This window comes from Eumetopias jubatus, unplaced genomic scaffold (assembly GCF_037043125.1).
Source record: "Eumetopias jubatus isolate StellerSeaLion01/CBP00866 unplaced genomic scaffold, mEumJub1_p1.0 scaffold_12, whole genome shotgun sequence".
NCBI lineage: Eukaryota > Metazoa > Chordata > Mammalia > Carnivora > Otariidae > Eumetopias > Eumetopias jubatus.
This window is the reverse complement of record NW_028274818.1, coordinates 48,135,537-48,154,440: the sequence shown is the minus strand read 5'-3', so window position 1 is coordinate 48,154,440 and position 18,904 is coordinate 48,135,537. Positions and strand designations below refer to the sequence as shown.

Here is an 18,904-nt window from a genome sequence, read left to right as displayed (position 1 = left end):
CTCTCATAAATAAAAATAAAATCTTTAAAAAAAAAAAAAAAAGAGAGAAGTTCAACAGCCATTACACTCCATATACAAGCTAAAACCAAGAAAGCCAGCTGGAAGAAAAGGAAAACTGAACAGATGTACACAGCAAAAAAGATGCCAAAACGTTGCAGCCTCTGAAAGAGAAAGATGGAGTATGCAATCTTAATTTCTAATTGCTTACCAGCTCCAGTTTCCGTGAGGCCCAGCTGCACAATGATCCCTATCTATGGCGTGTCATGATCTCCAGTGTACCCACATACAACACTCTCTTCTAACTACCTTCTGGAGTTAGCGCCACTGGTTGACCATTCCTTTTCTCCTTACGGCCCCTAACTAGCTTTTCTACCTATATGACTGAGAAAATACTTTAGGATGATTTCCAAGTGCCCTTTGTAGAGAGGAAAGATTATGGTTTACCTAAGTGCTAGAAACAACTAATCACAATGCTGATAACTGTATCAAAACAGAATAAAACTACACATTATGCTCACCTATATATCCAGAAGCACTGAAATCTGGTAACCAAACATAGGCACAGAACAAGCCTAAGTGCAATATACTGCCTTGTATTAAGGTTTCAACATTATCATAATTGTTATTTAAATGCATTTAGAACTTCTAAAACTTAAGTATATTAACCAATAAAAATATTAGCCATTTTTTTTAAGTTGCTTTTCTATCACTTTTTTCTATCGCTTTTTAGTTTTATCATTTGTTGAGCACTTTTATCATCCACCATGTACTCTCTAGGAATTTTAGTAATACTAATTTTCACAACTCTGTAAAGTAGGTACTATTAGCATGACTATCTTACAGATTAAAAAACACATAGAAAGTAACTTGTCCAGAAATTCAATTCCCAAGGTCTCTCAGGTTTCTAAATTTGTCATACCTATGTCAAGATACCAGAGTCACAAACGTAATCTAGGCTTTAAACCACATAGTCTAATACCAGAATCCTTGCTGTTAACAGCATGCTTAAAAATGGTTGCAGCTCTGACTGATGTTTACAATCGAAAGCACTCAAGTAGGGAACCCAAATGCTTCAAGAATTCTAAGTGTAAAAAAATCTGTTTACATCAAGATCAGAGAACACACACAAAGTCATTCTTGGTAGATCAGTAATCTCTTAAATATATTTTTTTAAAGAAATATTTTCCTGCTAATAGTAATTAGCTTTCTTTTATTAATTTCTTTCAAATTCAATTCTAACATATTTTTTAAGATTTTATTTATTTATTTGACAGAGAGAGAGGGAGACAGCGAGAGAGGGAACACAAGCAGGACGAGTGGGAGAGGGAGAGAAGCAGGCTTCCTGCCGAGCAGGGAACCCGATGCGGGGCTCGATCCCAGGACCCTGGGATCATGACCTGAGCTGAAGGCAGGCGCTTAACGACTGAGCCACCCAGGTGCCCCTCAAATTCAATTCTAAAATATACCTGAGGAAGGCATAAAAATAATACATGAAACTTAGTCTCAAAATGAACAGAACAGTAATATTTACTAATCCTTATTAAAGTGAATTATACAAGTTATATTCTCTTTTTCCTTTTATTATCATGAAAGCTTTAAGAAGACAGTGGAGCATCACTACAGGATATCTTCCTGTAAGGGCAAGAGAGAATTGGGAAACCCACAAAACTTAAGCCAACTTCTGCTTCCTACTAGCTCTGTGTTCTTAAAGCAGACTTAATCTAACTCAGCTAAACATCTTCATTTTCACCCTAGCTAAAACTACAAAGTATGTATAGGTCTCAGGCTTTTTTTTTTCATGCACTGTATTGTTTTTTACTAAGTTTTTTACTAAGTTTACTAAGTTTTTTAATTTTAATTCCAGTATAGCTAACATACAGTGTTATATTAGTTTCAGGGGTACAATACAGTGATTCTACAATTCTATACATTACTCAGTGCCCATGATGGTTGACTCTTTAATTCTCATTACCTATTTCACCCATCCCTACCTACCTCCCCTCTGGTAACCATCAGTTTGTTCTCTATAGTTAAGAGTCAGCTTCTTGGTTTGTCCTTTTTTTTCCCCCCTTTGTTCATTTGTTTTCTTAAATTCCACATATGTGTGAGTGAGATGGTATTTGTCTTTCTCTGACTGACTTACTTCGCTTAACATAATGCTCTCTGGCTCTATCCATGTTGTTGCAAATGGCAAGATTTCATTCCTTTTTATGGCTGAATAATATTCCATAGTGTGTGTGTGTGTGTGTGTGTGTGTGTGTGTGTGTGTGTGTGAGAGACACACACATCTTCTTTATCCATTCATCAGTCAGTGGACACTTGGGCTGCTTCGTTTGGCTATTGTAGATAATGCTGCAGTAAACATATGGGTGCATTACAGGTACATGTATCCCTCTGAAATAGTGTTTTTGTATTCTTTGGGTAAATAGTGCAATTACTAGATTGTAGGGTAATTCTATTTTTAACTTTTTGAGGAAGCTCCATACTGTGTCCCACAGTGGCTGCACCAGTTTACATTCTCACCAACTGTACATGAAGGTTTTTCTCCACATCCTTGCCAATACTTGTTGTTTCTTGTGTTTTTTATTTTAGCCATTCTGACGGGTGTGAGGTGGCATCTCACTGTAGTTTTGAATTTTGAATTGCATTTCCCTGATGATTAGTTGAGCATCTTTTCATGTGTCTGCTGGTATTATGTCTTCTTTAGAGAAATGTCTGTTCATGTCTTCTGCCCATTTTTAATTAGTTATTTCTCAGGGTTGTTTTGAGGATTAAATGAGATTGTAGAATAAAGTGGCACACAAGCACCCAATTCTCTCCCAGTGCTACTATGCTAGTATGAAAGCATAATGGTTAAAAGCATAGCTTTTCAAGTTACGTCCTGCCTTATTTTGAGACCCATTTTCATTATTTATTGGATTAAGATTAAATGAGATTCAGGGTGCTTGGGTGGCTCAGTAGTTAAGCATCTGCCTTCGGCTCAGGTCCTGATCCCGGGGTCCTGGGATCGAGCCCCGCATCGGGCTCCCTGCTCTGCGGGAAGCCTGCTTCTCCCTCTCCCACTCCCCCTGCTTGTGTTCCCTCTCTTGCTGTGTCTCTCTCTGTCAAATAAATACATAAAATCTTTAAAAAAAAAAAAGATTAAATGAGATTCTCGCAGCAGTTTGGCACATAAAATGCTAAATATTATATAAATAATACTACCAAAAGCAAAAAATAGGTTTCAACAAAAGGTAACTAGAAACTAAACCTAGAAAAATAAGACTCCAAATCTTTCTGTGCTTTACTGCTAAGCTATGTGTCCACGATCAACTTGTTTCACGTCTTGAAGCATTAGTTTACCCATCTGTAAATCAAGTGTATTAGAATACAGGATTTCTAAGGTCACTCCCAGTTCTAAATTTTCATACCTATGTCTGTTTGGCTACCAAAACCATACATTTTATATTAAAACAATCAATGCCCTGGGGCACCTGGGTGGCTCAGCTGGTTAAGCATTGGATTCTTGACTCTGGCTCAAGGCATGATCTCAGGGTCGTGAGATCAAGCCCCACGTTGGTTCCACTCTCAGCAGGGAGTCAGCTTGAGATTCTCTCTCTCCCTCTCCCTCTGCCCTTCCCCGCCATGTATGCACTCACACACGCTCTCTCTCAAATTAAAAAAAAAGCCAACATCCTCACACATACACACACACTCTGAGGGAAAAGAAAAACACATCAGCAGGAGATTGAGAAATTAAGAGATTGAGAGAAACGGTCAATAATGGCAAACTCTACAACTCCAGCTGAAGTTTTATTTTAAAGATTTATTTATTAATCTGGGGGGGCATGCAAGCACTCATGTGGTGGGGAGGGGACGGGAGAGAAGGAGAAAGAATCTCAAGCAGACTTCCCGCTGAGCAAGGAGCTGATGCAGGGCTCAATCTCCTGACCCTGAGATCAGGACCTGAGCTGAAATCAAGAGCTGGGACACTTAACTGACTGAGCCACCCAGGTGCCCCTCCAGTTGAAGATTTTAAGTTTATTTATTTAGAATCTCTACATCCTGGGGTGCCTGCATGGCTCAGATGGTTAAGCATCTGCCTTCGGATAAGGTCATGATCCCAGAGTCCTGGGAACAAGCCCTACAACAGGCTCCCTGCTCTGCAGGGAATCTGCTTCTCCCTCTCCTTCTGCCTCTCCCCCTGCTTGTGCTCTGTCTCAGATGAATAAAATCTTTTTTTAAAAAAAGGGAACACAAGCAGGGGGAGCAGGAGAGGGAGAAGCAGGCTTCCCACTGAGCAAGGAGTCCAACTCGGGGCTCAATCCCAGGACCCCAGGACCATGACCCGAGCCAAAAGCAGACGCCCAACAACTGAGCCACCCAGGCGCCCCAATAAATAAAATCTTTAAAGAAAAATCTCTACACCCAAGGCGGGGCTCGAACTTATGACCCTGAGATCAAGAGTCACATGCTCTACTGACTGAGCCAGCCAAGTTGCCTCCTGGGGAAAAAAAAAATTTTTTTTAAATAGGCTCCACGCCCAGCTTGGAGCCCAAAGCATGCCTTGAATTCACAACCCTGAGAGCAAGACCTGAGCTGAAATGAAGAGTTGGACACTTAATTGACTGAGCCACCCAGGTGCCCCTTAAAAGTGATACCTAAAAATAATGAAAAAGTGCTAAATTTGTAGTTGCTACAAAAAACCTGAAAATATAGGGTGCCTGGGTGGCTCAGTTGGTTAAGCGACTGCCTTCAGCTCAGGTCGTGATCCTGGAGTCCTGGGATCGAGTCTCTCATTGGGCTCCCTGCTCAGCGGGGAGTCTGCTTCTCCCTCTGACCCTCTTCCCTCTCGTGCTATCTCTCATTCTCTCTCTCTCAAATAAATAAAATCTTAAAAAAATAAAAAAAATAAAAAAACCCTGAAAATATTTATCAGATGTTTTGAGTACCTACCTAGCTCACAATGACTCTCCTGAAAAGTCCTTCTCACACATGGTATGCCCACAGCAGCCAAACACATTCTAGGTCAGTAGTTTTCCACCAGGGGTAATTTTACCTCCAGGAGGATACTGGCAATATCTACAGACATTTTTTTGGTCATCTTAATTAGAAGGTGAGTGCTACTGACATTTAGTTATTAGGGGCCAGAGATGATGCTAAACATTCTACAATGCACAGGCCAGTCACATTCTACATTGCACAGGACAGTCCCCACCACCACCACAAAAAAGTCCAGCCCAAAATGTCAATATTATGGAGACTGAAAAACCCTATTATAGGTGATCTGACCACCAATCACAATGACTGTCCTGGGAGTTTGGAAATGAGACTAAGAAATGAAAGTTTACTATAAACCATCCTCTTGATCAAAGAGATTTTTAAAAATTGTAAAGTGTGATATAAATTGAATGTCTAAGAGGGAAGAATAAAGTGAGTAAATAACCAAAACGAAAGAAAATAAATATTGCCTGAGTTTCTAGCAGTCTTTCACTTCCTGTTTCTGGACCAGCCTAGCTGCATTCCTGTCTTGAGCCTCCACTGTCCCCATATAAATTTTCCATAGATTACATAATCTGGAGTTGGTCTCTATTACTTTTAACCAAGAGTCCTACTCTCACACATGTCACCCACAGAAAACTGCTAAGGTAGAAGACTTGACTACAGTAGAGTATATAATAGTTCAACACTATTAAATCAAAAAATTAATAAATAAATCAAATAAATTTGGTGAAATTTTATAATAATGAAAACCAGTGGTGAGATAAAAAAGACCAATGAATATTAATCTATAAATATATGGATATCAGAGGAAATAGATTAGACAAATAATGTGATAACCAGGAAAATAGTCAAAACTTTCTAAACTAGCAAGACAACCAAAATCCAAAGATATAGGTGGTATATTATGTAAAGATTCAGAAATAATCCTTTAAGACAGACTTCTCAAAGATCTACCTATCAAGTTCTTAAGCTTTAAGAATTTTATACCAACTCAATAGCACAAAAATTCTATTAAAAAATGAGCAGAGGAGGGGCACCTGGGTGGCTCAGTTGTTGGGCGTCTGCCTTCAGCTCGGGTCATGATCCCAGGGTCCTGGGATCGAGCCCCGCATCGGGCTCCCTGCTCAGCGGGAAACCTGCTTCTCCCTCCCTCACTCCCCCTGCTTGTGTTTCCTCTCTGTGTTTCTCTGTCAAATAAATAAATAAAATCTTAAAAAAAAAAATAAAAATAAAGGCGCCTGGATGGCTCAGTCGTTGAGTGTCTGCCTTCGGCTCAGGTCATGATCCCAGAGTCCTGGGATGGAGCCCCGCATCAGGTTCCCTGCTCAGCGGGAAGCCTGCTTCTCCCTCTCCCACTCCCCCTGCTTGTGTTCCCTCTCTCGCTGTGTCTCTCTCTGTCAAATAAATAAAATCTTTTAAATAAATAAAAATAAAAATGGACAGAGGAGATGAACATTTTTCCAAAGACACACAAAGAGCCAACAATACGAAAAGGTGCTGAAAAATCACTAATCAAGAAAATGCAAATCAAAACCACAGTTATCACCTCACTATAGAACAGCTATAACCAAAAAGGGAAGATAACCAGTGTTACCAACCTTGTGCACTGTTGGTGGGAATGTAAACTGGTACAGTCACTATGGAAAATAGTATAGGGGTTCCTCAAAAAAATTAAAAAATAGAACTACCATATGATCCAGCAATCCCACTTCTACGTTTGTATCCAAAAAAATTACACTTGCAATTACAACAAAAATTATAATGCCCACAAATAAGCCTAACAAGAAATACCTAAAAACAGTAACTGAAAACTCTTTTTTACTTAAAGACATTTTTTACTTAAAGGCAAAGTGATACCATTCTTGGAACTAAGTACACAATGATGCAACAATGTCAATTTGCCTGCAAATTAACCAATAATTCAATAAAATTACTATCAAAATCCCATTGAGATTTCTAAATCTTAATCTAATCCTAGTGATCTTTGAAGGACATAACAACATCCAAATAAATTCTGAAAAAGAACACAATAATGGGGAGCTACCCAGATAAACATATATGCTTTAAGCTTATAATCAATTATAATTAAAGTAATATGTAAAACAATGCATAGGAAGAGAAAGATGAATGGAATCACGGAGATAATTTTTCAAAGAACTGTGTACATTTGAGAATTTGATATATGAGAAATATGGCTCTTCAAAGCAGTGGGAATTGATGAACTATTCACTTGTTAGTATTAGTACAATGCAAAAATATTAAGTTGGTTCCAACCAACCAACCATCAATGAATGAATGAATGAATGAATGAATGGATGAATATTTCACAGAGGTTCAAGTTGGTAATGCAAGGGGAAAAAATACCAGAGGAGAAAAACAGGAGATCTTTGATAATCTTGTAAACAAATATTCAGCAACTTAAAAAAACTGTTAATATCTAAACAAAATGGTTATATATGTATCTAAAGCATGCAACATTATAAAGCTGTTGAAAAGAATGAGAGATAGACACATACTGGCACAGAAAGATCTTCCTGATACATTAAATACAAAAAACAGATCTGGGAGAAAAAAGTTCATATAGTACAATGCTATTTATGAATAAGCAAGAGAACTACTAATATGTACACTTATATACATGTAAATATATACTAAGTTCTGGGAAAACACACATCAAACCATGAACAGCAGTTACCATTAACAAGGGAATATGGGAGAATGGGTGGGGATATCAAAGAGGATTTTCATGTCTTGGTTATATGCTTCTGTATTGATTTGGTCTTTTTATATTGAGATACCTCTTCACAGGTTTATATACAATTTAAAAATACAATTTCGGGGGACTCCTGGGTGGCTCAGTCGGTTAAGCGGCTGCCTTCGGCTCAGGTCATGATCCTGGAGTCCCAGGATCGAGTCCCACATCGGGCTCCCTGCTCAGCAGGGAGTCTGCTTCTCCCTCTGACCCTCTTCCCTCTCGTGCTTTCTATCTCTCATTCTCTCTGTCTCTGAAATAAATAAATAAAATCTTAAAAAAAAAAAGAAAGAAAGAAAGAAACAGATGGGTGATACCAATTGTGCCTGTTAGTATTGCTAGTTTTAGGAAAATGTTTTCTTAGTAATTATCTAGAACCACAAAATGCTAAGTGGCAATCTTTAGTCCTAACTCAATATTGTTATTTTAATTTGCTGGAATTAGCATAGAGAGAGAAGAATATACTAACAGACTGTATGCATACATACTGTATAATATGAAGCCACAGATCATTTTCTTTGACCTTCACCACATCAAGTGAAAGGTTTCTAAAACCTCCCGCTCCTTGGAAAGCAAACCAGGGAATATAAATTGCCTGGGCCTGCAGATCTTTGTGTTCTGCTGGATCAAAAACCCATCCTGGCAGAGTTTACCATGGAGAAGCCAGCAGCAGTACCACCGCCACAGGCTCAGCACATTTACAGCATGAAGCAAAGGGGCAGGGGGAGAGCTTAACAGATTCTTATCTTTTTAGCAACCAAAATGAAATGTGGCATAGTATTAGATTTAATGTGTATCAATCTATGTATTTGAGTCAAAGTTTAAGCAAAAACAATACTGACAAATTTTTCTAACTAGTGTAATAATCACAAATTTACATACTGGAATTATGCACTCAACCCAAAACGGCAAGATCAGTAACCAAGGGTTATTGTATACAATATCACACTTCCACACATGCAGACACACAAAACAGTTTTGTAATTGTTTCATTAGGATGTTCACCAACATCTATTTAAGCAGCATCATTCCTCTTGGACAGCAGTTCTAAATTACACCTGAAAAATTCTCTCAGAGGCATTCAATAGGCAATTACTGGGGATGCGTGGGTGGCTCAGTCAGTTAAGCATCTGCCATCGGCTCAGGTCATGATCTTGGGGTCCTGGGATCAAGTCCCACGTCAGGCTCCCTGCTTCTCCCTCTGCCGCCCCACTCGTTTTCTCTAAGTAAAATCTTAAAAAAAAAAAAAAATTCTAAAAAGCCGAGAAGAGAGTTGTAATCTATAAGGAGAAAGTATAAAATTATATAAATATATGACATATATTTATATATTAATATAAATATATGACATATATTTATATATTAATATAAATCTTATGTTAAATTATATAAAATATAAAATTTTAAGGGGCACCTGTGTGGCTCAGTAGGTTTAGTGGCTCCCTTTAGCTCAGGTCACGATCCCAGTGTCCTGGGATCAAGCCCCATATTGGGCTCTCTGCTCCTCCAGGAGCCTGCTTCTCCCTCTCCCTCTGCCACTCCCCCTGCTTGTGCTCTCTCTCTCCCTCTGTCAAATAAATAAAATCTTAAATACATATACGTATGTATATATACATGTATATACATATATATAAGATTTTAAGTATGAAATATTAGTAACACTAAGCCTAGAAGTTAGGGCCACAGTTCACCACTACTGTGAGATTCCAAACAGCACCATGAGTACCTACTGCTCCCTTCGTTACACCATAATATCGGAGTCTCAATCCATAGCCATAGAGTACACATATCCAACTCTGGTCTACCATTCTGAAAACCTCATCACTGGTCTCTAGAGAGAGACTTTAAAAACCTAAAACTCAGGGGTGCCTGGGTGGCTCAGTCATTAAGCATCTGCCTTCGACTCAGGTCATGATCCCAGAGTCCTGGGATCAAGCCCTGCATCGGGCTCCCTGCTTGGCGGAAAGCCTGCTCCTCCCTCTCCCACTCCCCCTGCTTGTGTTCCCTCTCTTCGCTGTGCTTGTGTTCCCTCTCTTCGCTGTGTCTGTCTCTGACAAATAAATAAAATCTTAGGGGCGCCTGGGTGGCTCAGGCGGTTAAGCATCTGCCTTCGGCTCGGGTCGTGATCCCGGGGTCCTGGGATCGAGCCCCACGTCGGGCTTCCTGTTCGGCGGGAGGCCTGCTTCTCCCTCTCCCACTCCTCCTGCTTGTGTTCCCTCTCTTTCTGTCAAATAAATAAAATCTTTAATAAATAAATAAATAAAATCTTAAAAAAAAGAAACTAAAACTCATAGATATATATGTACATGGACACATCCTCCAAAAGACCCAATATATACCAAAAATATAGCATTACAAATAGGTATCCTAAATTCTTTGGTCTCTAATTTCTTTCAGTTGGCAAGTAGGGGTTTATGGGTTTAAATGAAAAACCAGATAGTACATACTGAGAGCACGCCTGGCACACAGCACTCAATAGATGGCAATTCTTTCTTCACCACTTCTTCTAAGAACTGAGGCCCACCCTAAATCTGTCAGCAGAACCCTGTGTCCTACCTCCCTTTTCCCTGATACTCTAGATTCTTTCAAAAGTGTGTCTCTCAACAGACCTCCAAACATATGAACTTTCAGAGATTAAAAAAGTTGAGGCCAAAGCAAAAAGACATCTCTTCCCGCCACCAAAAGATGGTGTAAGACAGTGGACGCTTGCATGTGGACACACTCGACTTGGAACAAATGGACTTTTGAACCAGTTTTAAGTAGAACAGAGTCAATACATTACATTTTCTGACACAAATGACAATCTTTGAATAACCTTGATCCATTACTCTTCTTAATTTCACATTACTCAGTGTTCTCACAGGTCCCAAAGTGTGGCCCCCAACAAGCAGCATCAGCAATACCTGGAAATTTGTCAGAAATGCAAATTCTTAAATCCCACCTCACACCTGAATCAGAACTGCTGGGGATGGGACCCAGCAATTTGTGTTTTAACAAACTCCCCACACTGAAGTTTGAGAACTATTCTATATAATCTGGTGAAGAATCTACAGTGAAACTCCAAATTTACCTATCCCAAAAGAAATCTGTTAACATTATCAAGTATTCTGAAATCTCCTATGTGTAGTATATGACAAAAAGCCTATTTGACTCACAAAAATCAATACAAAAGTCCTACTAAAACATGCTTTTAAAAAGAAATTTTAAAATGACAGGTAAAAATACAGGGAGGCACAAAAAGGTCTCAAAGGATATCTAGACAAAGGAAGTTATATTATGAAGTCATTAAATATTGGGGCGTCTGGGTGGCTCAGTCGTAAGCATCTGCCTTCGGCTCAGGTCATGATCCCAGGGTCCTGGGATCGAGTCCCACATTGGGCTCCCTCCTCCGCGGGAAGCCTGCTTCTCCCTCTCCCACTCCCCCTGCTTGTGTTCCTGCTCTCGCTGTCTCTCTCAGGAGGGGAGAAGGTCAGAGGGAGAAGCAGGCTTCCCGCGGAGCAGGGAGCCCGATGTGGGACTCGATCCCAGGACCCTGGGATCACGACCTGAGCCGAAGGCAGACGTTTAACAACTGAGCCACCCAGGCGCCCATAAATAAAATCTTTTTTAAAAAAAAAATGAAGTCATTAAATATTAACCAGAAAACAAATGTGCCAGCTTAGAATGAGGTCTCTACCTAAACGTTACATTTGCACTGGCCTGTGCTTCTGGTTCACCTTCTCTGAAGAAAAAACATTCCTATGAAAAGAGTGAGTGAAAAAGAACCATGAACTATGTGTCCTCTGACTGACACCCAGCCCCTAGGACAAATCATTCTAAGAGGATAACATTTAAAACACTAATTCAAAAATATATGTGCAACCCTATGTTTACTGCAGCATTATTTACAATAGCCAAGATATGGAAGTAGCCCGTGTCCAACCATAGATGAATAAATATGTGGTGCACACACACACACACACACAATAGAATATCAGCCACAAAAAAAGATGAGATCTTGCCATTTGCAACAACATGGATGGACCTGGAGGGTATTATGCTAGGTGAAATTAAGTTAGAGGAAAACAAATACCAAAAGATTTCACTTACATGTGGAATCTAAAAAACAAACGAATGAACAAAAAGCAGAATCAGACCTATAAACAGAGAACTGATGGTTGCCAGAGCAGAGGGAAGAGGGGGTAGGGATGAGCAAAATGGGTGAAGGGGTGTGGGAGATACAGGCTTCCAGTTATGGAGTAAGTCACAGGAATAAAAAGCACAGTATGGGGAGTATATTCACTGGTCCTGTCACAGCACTGTATGGTGACAGATGGTAGTTACACTTCCAGTGAGCATAGCATAATGTATAAAATTGTTGAATCTCTATGTTATACACCTGAAACTAATGTAACATCGTGTATCAAATATAATTCAAATTGGAAGAAAAGGAAAAAAGAGGGTAACATTTACTTTCAGGGAAAGTAAGGTCTAATGTGATTTCAGGTCCCCCAAATCCCTACCTTTTTGATGCTTTCTGAAAGTTCTTTAATAATCAAGAGTCACCTGAGAGGAAAAAAGACTTAGAGAAAATAGAGACTTAAAACGTAAGTGATAAGACAATTCTACGCTTTAGCATGCCCTCAAGATGACAAGAGCAGTGTTTTAGTTTACAAAACATGTTCACATACAACTGACATAATCTCTACAACCATCTCAAGATAAATAACAACACTGCTACTTACTGAGTACTTGGTACATAATTTTATGAGGCTGGGAGCTGTAAACTCTTTACTAATGCCTGACAGAAGATTTGGGGGTGCCTGGGTGGCTCAGTTGGTTAAGCGACTGCCTTTGGCTCAGGTCATGATCCTGGAGTCCCGGGATCGAGTCCCGCATCGGGCTCCCTGCTCAGCGGGGAGTCTGCTTCTCCCTCTGACCCTCTTCCCTCTCGTGCTATCTCTCATTCTCTCCCTCTCAAATAAATAAAATCTTTAAAAAAAAAAAAAGACAAGATTTGAATCCAATTCTACTTCTAAAAGCCATGTTCTCTAAATCTCTACACTAGAGCAAAATTTGGAGGCAAAGGCATGAGTTTCAGGTCCATAATTTAACAGCTATGTGACCTTAGGAAGTCATTTAATTCCTTTAACTCATCATCTATAAAACACGAAGATCAATACCTACCTATTTCAGAGTAGTTTTAAAGATCAAATGAGATAAAGGACATAAAATGTCTTCACAAACTCTAAAAATACATACACAAATATAATTATTATCATCATTCCCAATTTTGATAAAGAATGAACAGGAGAAAAAAAACAGTGAAAGAGGGTTGCAGGGGGAAAGATGCTTTTGTTTGGCTTTGCTTTCTTTTTAAGTATGCTAATGACCTTTAAGAAGGATCTTCAGACTTCATTATTTACCTGGGACCTTACTGTCAATTGGGCTGTGAGAAAAGAATCTGTATCATTTTGTCACTTTGCTGTAAGTTTAGACACAGTTATGTATCTGTAACTTCTGCAGATTTGGAGGTTAATAAAAATGTAACAGCTTATTTCTTTTTAAAAGTTTAGCTTCTCATAAGAATCAGTGACCATGGAGCACCTGGGTGGCTCAGTCTATTAAGCATCTGCCTTCGGCTTGGGTCATGATCCCACAGTCCTGGGATCGAGCCCTGCATCAGGCTCCCTGCTCAGTGGGGAGTCTGCTTCTCCCTCTGACTCTCACCCCCACTTGTGCTTTCTCACTTAAGTAAATAAATAAATAAATAAATATCTTAAAAAAAAAAAAAAAGAATCCGTGACCACATTGGGGTGCCTGGCTGGCTCAGTCAGAAGAGCAGGCAAGTCTTGATCTTAGGGTCCTGACTTCAAGCCCCACGTTGGGCGTAGAGATTACTTAAATTAAAAAAAGAAAAAAGAAAAAGAAAAGAATTAGTGACCACTGTACTAGGCCACCATAACCATAATTAAAATTGTCTTGCAACAGTCTTCTTATTCTTTTCTACAGTATCATTTTCAACCTGGGGTGCCTACATCTTTCATTCCGCAAAGATTAAAACATGAAGTAAATCAGTCCACTTAAAATGATGAGTTTAAGGGAAATTATTCAAAATTTCACCATTTAAGGTTAATTTTTATAGTATTTTCAGCAAATGAGAGAAGTTGAAGTGAAATCACTCAACTGTTGCAAGGTCTGTTAGATATTAAAAAACAATTAAGTATCCAACCCTAGATTAATAGTCACAAAACATCAATTCACCAAAAGGTTCAATAGTTGAGTTCAGAAGTCATACAACCCTCACCCCTTTCGTACCAAAGCCAGCCCTATTATTTTTATTCCTTCTAAATTATTTCCATAAAAATCACTTTTGACAAGGCAAATTATTACAATGTACCCATATATTAACAATAAAAAAATCTCCCTCTGCCTCTCTCTGTCTCTCATGAATAAATAAAAGTTTAAAAAAAATAAATACCATTTCTTTCTACAGAAGAAAAATCATGGGCTCTGATAAGCCATTTCTAAAACGTCTGTACATTTTTACTGATTACAACAAACAATATTTGATCTACATTTAAAGCTACATGTAAGCTCAAAAGCCTGCCAGACCTAATAATTTCATATATGAAATTATGTGCTAATACCTCAATACTGAAACTCAAGACAGCTATTTGTACACTACTTCCAGGATTCAGATTTTTTATGTAAATGTCAAATGATAGGTTCAGGAGCTTTTGAATCTGATTCATTTATTCATTCAATTCAGAATCTGCCATGGTTTTTTTTTTTTTTTTTTAAAGATTTTTATTTATTTGAGGGAGTGTGAGCAAGAGAGAAATCACAGGAGCAGGGGCAGAGGGCAGAGCAAGGAGCCAAACTCCCAGCACCCTGGGATCATGACTTGAGCCGAAGGCAGACACTTACCCGACTGAGCCACCCAGGCACCCCCTACCACGTTTTTCTAAGCAGTTCTCAACTAGGCGCAATTTGCTAAATGTCCCCTGGGGTGGAGGCAATGTCTGGAAACATTTCTGGTTGTCACAACTGGAGGCGAGGGTTACCAGAAAGGGGTGCTACTGGCATCTAGTGAGTAGATGCCAGGATGCTGCTAAACATCCTACAAAGCACAGGATAGTCCCCCCGCCAACAAGGAACCATCCACCCCAAAATGTCAATACTGCCAAGGCTGAGAAACTCTATCTATAGAAAAGTTGATAAACACTGCAGGGCACCTGGGCAGCTCAGCCAGTTAAGCATCTGCCTTCGGCTCAGGTCATGATCCTGGAGTCCCAGGATAGAGCCCCACAACGGGTTCTCTGCTCAGCTGGGAGTCCGCTTCTCCCTTTGCCCCTCATCCTGCTTGTGCTCCTGCAAGCGCTCTTTCTCGCTCTCTCAAATAAAATCTTAAAAAAAAAAAAAAATTAAGTCACAAAAATTTTTAAAAAAAGAAAAAGCTTATAAGCATTCATCTGTCTAGCAAGAGTACTCACTTCACCTTTGTTTCCTCTATTATTTGCTAATGACAGTCTTTTCATACTTGTTTGTTACATACTCAACAAACTTACCCTAGTCCCATCCTCTCAATCAGCTTCTAACTTCCAAACTTGTTGACAGAATAATCATTATCTCAGCCAATTTCAAAACCTCATAGTCTTTGACTCACCCCTATTTTTACGAGTAGTGGTAGTAAGAGCAGCAGCTAACACATATTAGCTCTTACTATGTGTCAGGCAGTAAGTGCCTTATGTATATTAACTAATTTAATCTAGGTATTATTATTATTGGTGCTCTTATCCCTATTTTACCAATGGAGTCCAAGGCATAAAAAGGTTAAATAACTTGCCCAGGGTCACACAAATAAGTAGCTGAGCCAGGTTTCAAATCCAGGCAGAACGGCCCCAGAGTTCATGCCCTTAATAAATATTCCAAAGTGATCTCTCTTCTTTCATCCTCTATACTGAATCATGAAGCCCTTTAAGTTCTACAAGGACAGGGACTCTTGTTATGTTCACAGCAACATTCCCGGAACCCAGTTACATAATAGGTACTCAAAAATCTTGTTTATTGAATCAACTATCCCTCAAACTTACCCCTACTATTTCCTTTGCCTCCACTTAAGGCCAGTCTTGGAAAATTCACACCTGGGTTTGTTGATATATCCTATGAATCAGCCAATCATGTAAACTGATATAAGCTCCTCTGCCACATTTTCCATCACCCAGGCCCAATCAAACATACCCAAAGCTTTCTTGTGGCCACTTCAATCAGAATCATAAAATCCTAGAGTCAGAGGCTACCTTAGGGATCCTCCAGTCCAATATTTTGCAGATAAAGAAACCCAAAGATGGCAAGTAACTAAATTACGCAGCCAGGTGGAGCCAGGACCAGAACTTGATTCTTGCAATTTTTGCTCTAGGATTTACTCCTGGAGGACTTGCTTCACTCCTGCCAGATGTCTCCTCACTATCCCACCAACAAATCATGTTAATTCCCACTGTTTATGCTCAAGTTGTCTCTCCTGCCCAGCCTGCCCTCTTTTCCTTGTTGCATAGATCCAAATCCTATCCACCCTTCAAAATTTCTTCCTATTCCATTCTTCATGACATTCCTCCTTCTCTGAAAAGTTTATATCTTCAGTAAGATGCTGGAGGAAGAGAATCACTGTCACCTATTGGGCCAAGTTTAATGCATACTAACACTTCCCACAAAGCTAGGCTACTTGATGATCTTCCTTGAAAGCGTGTCATCCATTCTTTCCTCCACTGTTTTAGAAAGTGATTTTAATAAAGACTAACTCATACACAGTGCCTTCATAAAATGTTCATATATCTGGAAGAGAACCTCACTCACATCTTTTAACAGTAGACATGTAACACCTGAATGGCCCCAAATCACTTATATCTTCTCCATTTAGAAACGACTCAGCATATTCACAAAGCCCAAACCCAGAGCTCTGATACAACTTAGCTAGCAGCCAGTTCCTTGAGTTCACCTTTCTTTGCATACTACCATCTATCATTACTTCCTCCAAAACTCCCATTTCTAACAAATAGTTCACACTTCTTTTTCTTCCTCCTCTTCCCTACATTGTGCAATATAAACACCCTCTTTTATCCTTTATTATTAGTGAAACTCCAGTTTGCTACCGCTCATCCAACCTCAACTATCCAGCCTCTATATAAGTCATAACTATCTCTTCAGCCTAAGGTCTTATGGTATCCCAACCCCATGAAGGTCAATTTTGTTTTTCCCCCTTCTCTCCTCTTCCTTCCTCTAGAAAAGTGGTCTCAAAAGTGGTGTGGGTACAGCTCAGAGGAAGCGGAAAGGATCCCCTGGGCTGCAGGAAAAAAAGTATATATTAGAACTCTCATTATACTTATTTTTTCATCTCATCCCTTTTAAATTCTATTTCTGTGTGCATTTATAAGTTACATAACATATTGGTACAGCAGAACAAGTACATATATAATTAACAGATAATGAATTCTTGGGGTATGTGCTCTTTTACTGATAAGATATGATCAAAGAACTCGGAGACAACCATTCTAAAAATACCTTGATAATGAGGCCAAAGTAATAGGTTCCAAACTAAACAGAAGATTTATGTACATATGCACACTGTAGGAAGAAAACTCTTGTTCATGTCCAAAGTCCTAACCATGCCCACCAACCTCTAACCCCTGCCAGCTTCTCAGAACTGCGTCCTACTCAAAAGAGAACACAGGAGTCTGGCAATACCTTTCATTTCCAGTTTTGGGGCGGGGGGGGGGGGAGAGTCTCAAAAGCGCTGAGATACTACCCTTATCTTTGCCGTATTAGAGTATTTCAAGTCACTGCTCACTATTCTGACACTGCTCATAGTCTGAGTTATACGTGTATATGCTTTATATGCCACTAACTCCTGAGATTCAGTTCCTATTTCCAAATCCCTCGAGGCACAACTCGTTCCCTTCGCTAACGACCGATACACTAACACCTACTGGATTGACCTCACACCTCCCAGCATCCTTGCCACCCCTGGGGATACTACCTACCATCTTCCCCAAGCCACACAGTCTGTCCCAGGGTAGAGGACAGTCCATCCACCGTCCCTAAGACCACGTCTCTTTCCTTCTCCGCCCCCGGGAGCTGCCAGCCAGGCTGGAGACGGGAGGGGGGAGGGGTGTGACTCGCCTCCCGTGACTGGCCCAGATGGCAGCGGATTCCGCCCCCACTCTCAGGCACCCCGCCACCCCTAGACCCCCTAGAGCTGCCTGTCTCCTTCCCACCCCGCCCCAATCCCACCCCCGGCCTCCCCCACGCCCTCACGCCAGCTCCCAGACACACTCACCATGCTGGGTGAAGACATTGAAGCCGGCCTCTGTGGTGCGCCCCGCCAGGTCCCGCCTGCGGCCGGAGGGCCTGGCTGCACTGCTCACCCGGATCCCGCGAGGTTGCGGCTGCTGAAGCCCCGGAGCCTCCCCGACGCGGCCCACCTGCTGCCCCATCCCTGCGCTCTCGTACTCCCGCGCCCCCACCGACCCCAGGTCACATTCCTCCTTGGCTCCGGCCTCAGGTTCCCGGCGCTGCTCCGGCCTCTCCTTCCCAGTCCAGGCCCTGGCCCCGAGCGGTCGGGCCGCCGGCGGCTCCGCGGACTCCTCAAAGCAGCCGCCGCGCTGCCTCTCAGCGACTCACAGATTCTCGTTCTCCCTCCTCCTCCCGCGGCTCCGCGCCCCCAACGCCGCAGCCGCCGCCGCCGCCATCTTTAAACCACCGAGCGCTGGGAGAGCGTGGGACAGAGCGTCTCCCGCCCCCCACCCGACCAGTCACCTCCGCTACTCGGAGGGAGGGCTTCCCCGCGGCCCCGCCCCGGCCCGGCCCCACCCCGCCTGCGCCGCCCCCGCCTCCTCCCCGGGTGGGTCCCCCCAGTGCCCACCTCCTTGGCACGTCCACCGCTCCTTCAGGTCTTTCGGTCCCTGTGTGTCTTCGCGCCACCTGGGCCTCCCAGGTCTGACTTCGTCTTAGCCGACCCCTCCCAGCTTCGGCGCTACAAGCTACCGCCTTTTGGAGTTGGACGGTCTAAAGCCCTGTCCCACCTCCACCTGTCAAATCAGTCAGTTGCGCTGAGCGCCCCAGGTGCCCGGTTGAGACAGGAAAGCACAAGTCATTTGCTACTTGCCATCCAAGTGAGGATCCCTGAAACGC

At 41.3% G+C, this 18,904-nt stretch overlaps 1 protein-coding gene across 4 annotated transcripts in view; it reads right to left on the bottom strand.

Moving 5' to 3' along the window:
• Window positions 1-18,460, bottom strand: part of ABL2 (ABL proto-oncogene 2, non-receptor tyrosine kinase) — a 106,693-nt gene extending 88,233 nt beyond the window's left edge. For all 4 annotated transcript variants that reach the window (XM_028121563.2, XM_028121565.2, XM_028121564.2 and 1 more), the window contains exon 1: window positions 18,051-18,460. In XM_028121563.2, the coding sequence (XP_027977364.1) occupies window positions 18,051-18,207 (157 nt within the window). In that variant the 5' untranslated portion in view covers window positions 18,208-18,460. The remainder of the gene's footprint in view (window positions 1-18,050) is intronic.
• Window positions 18,461-18,904: the final 444 nt, after the last annotated feature.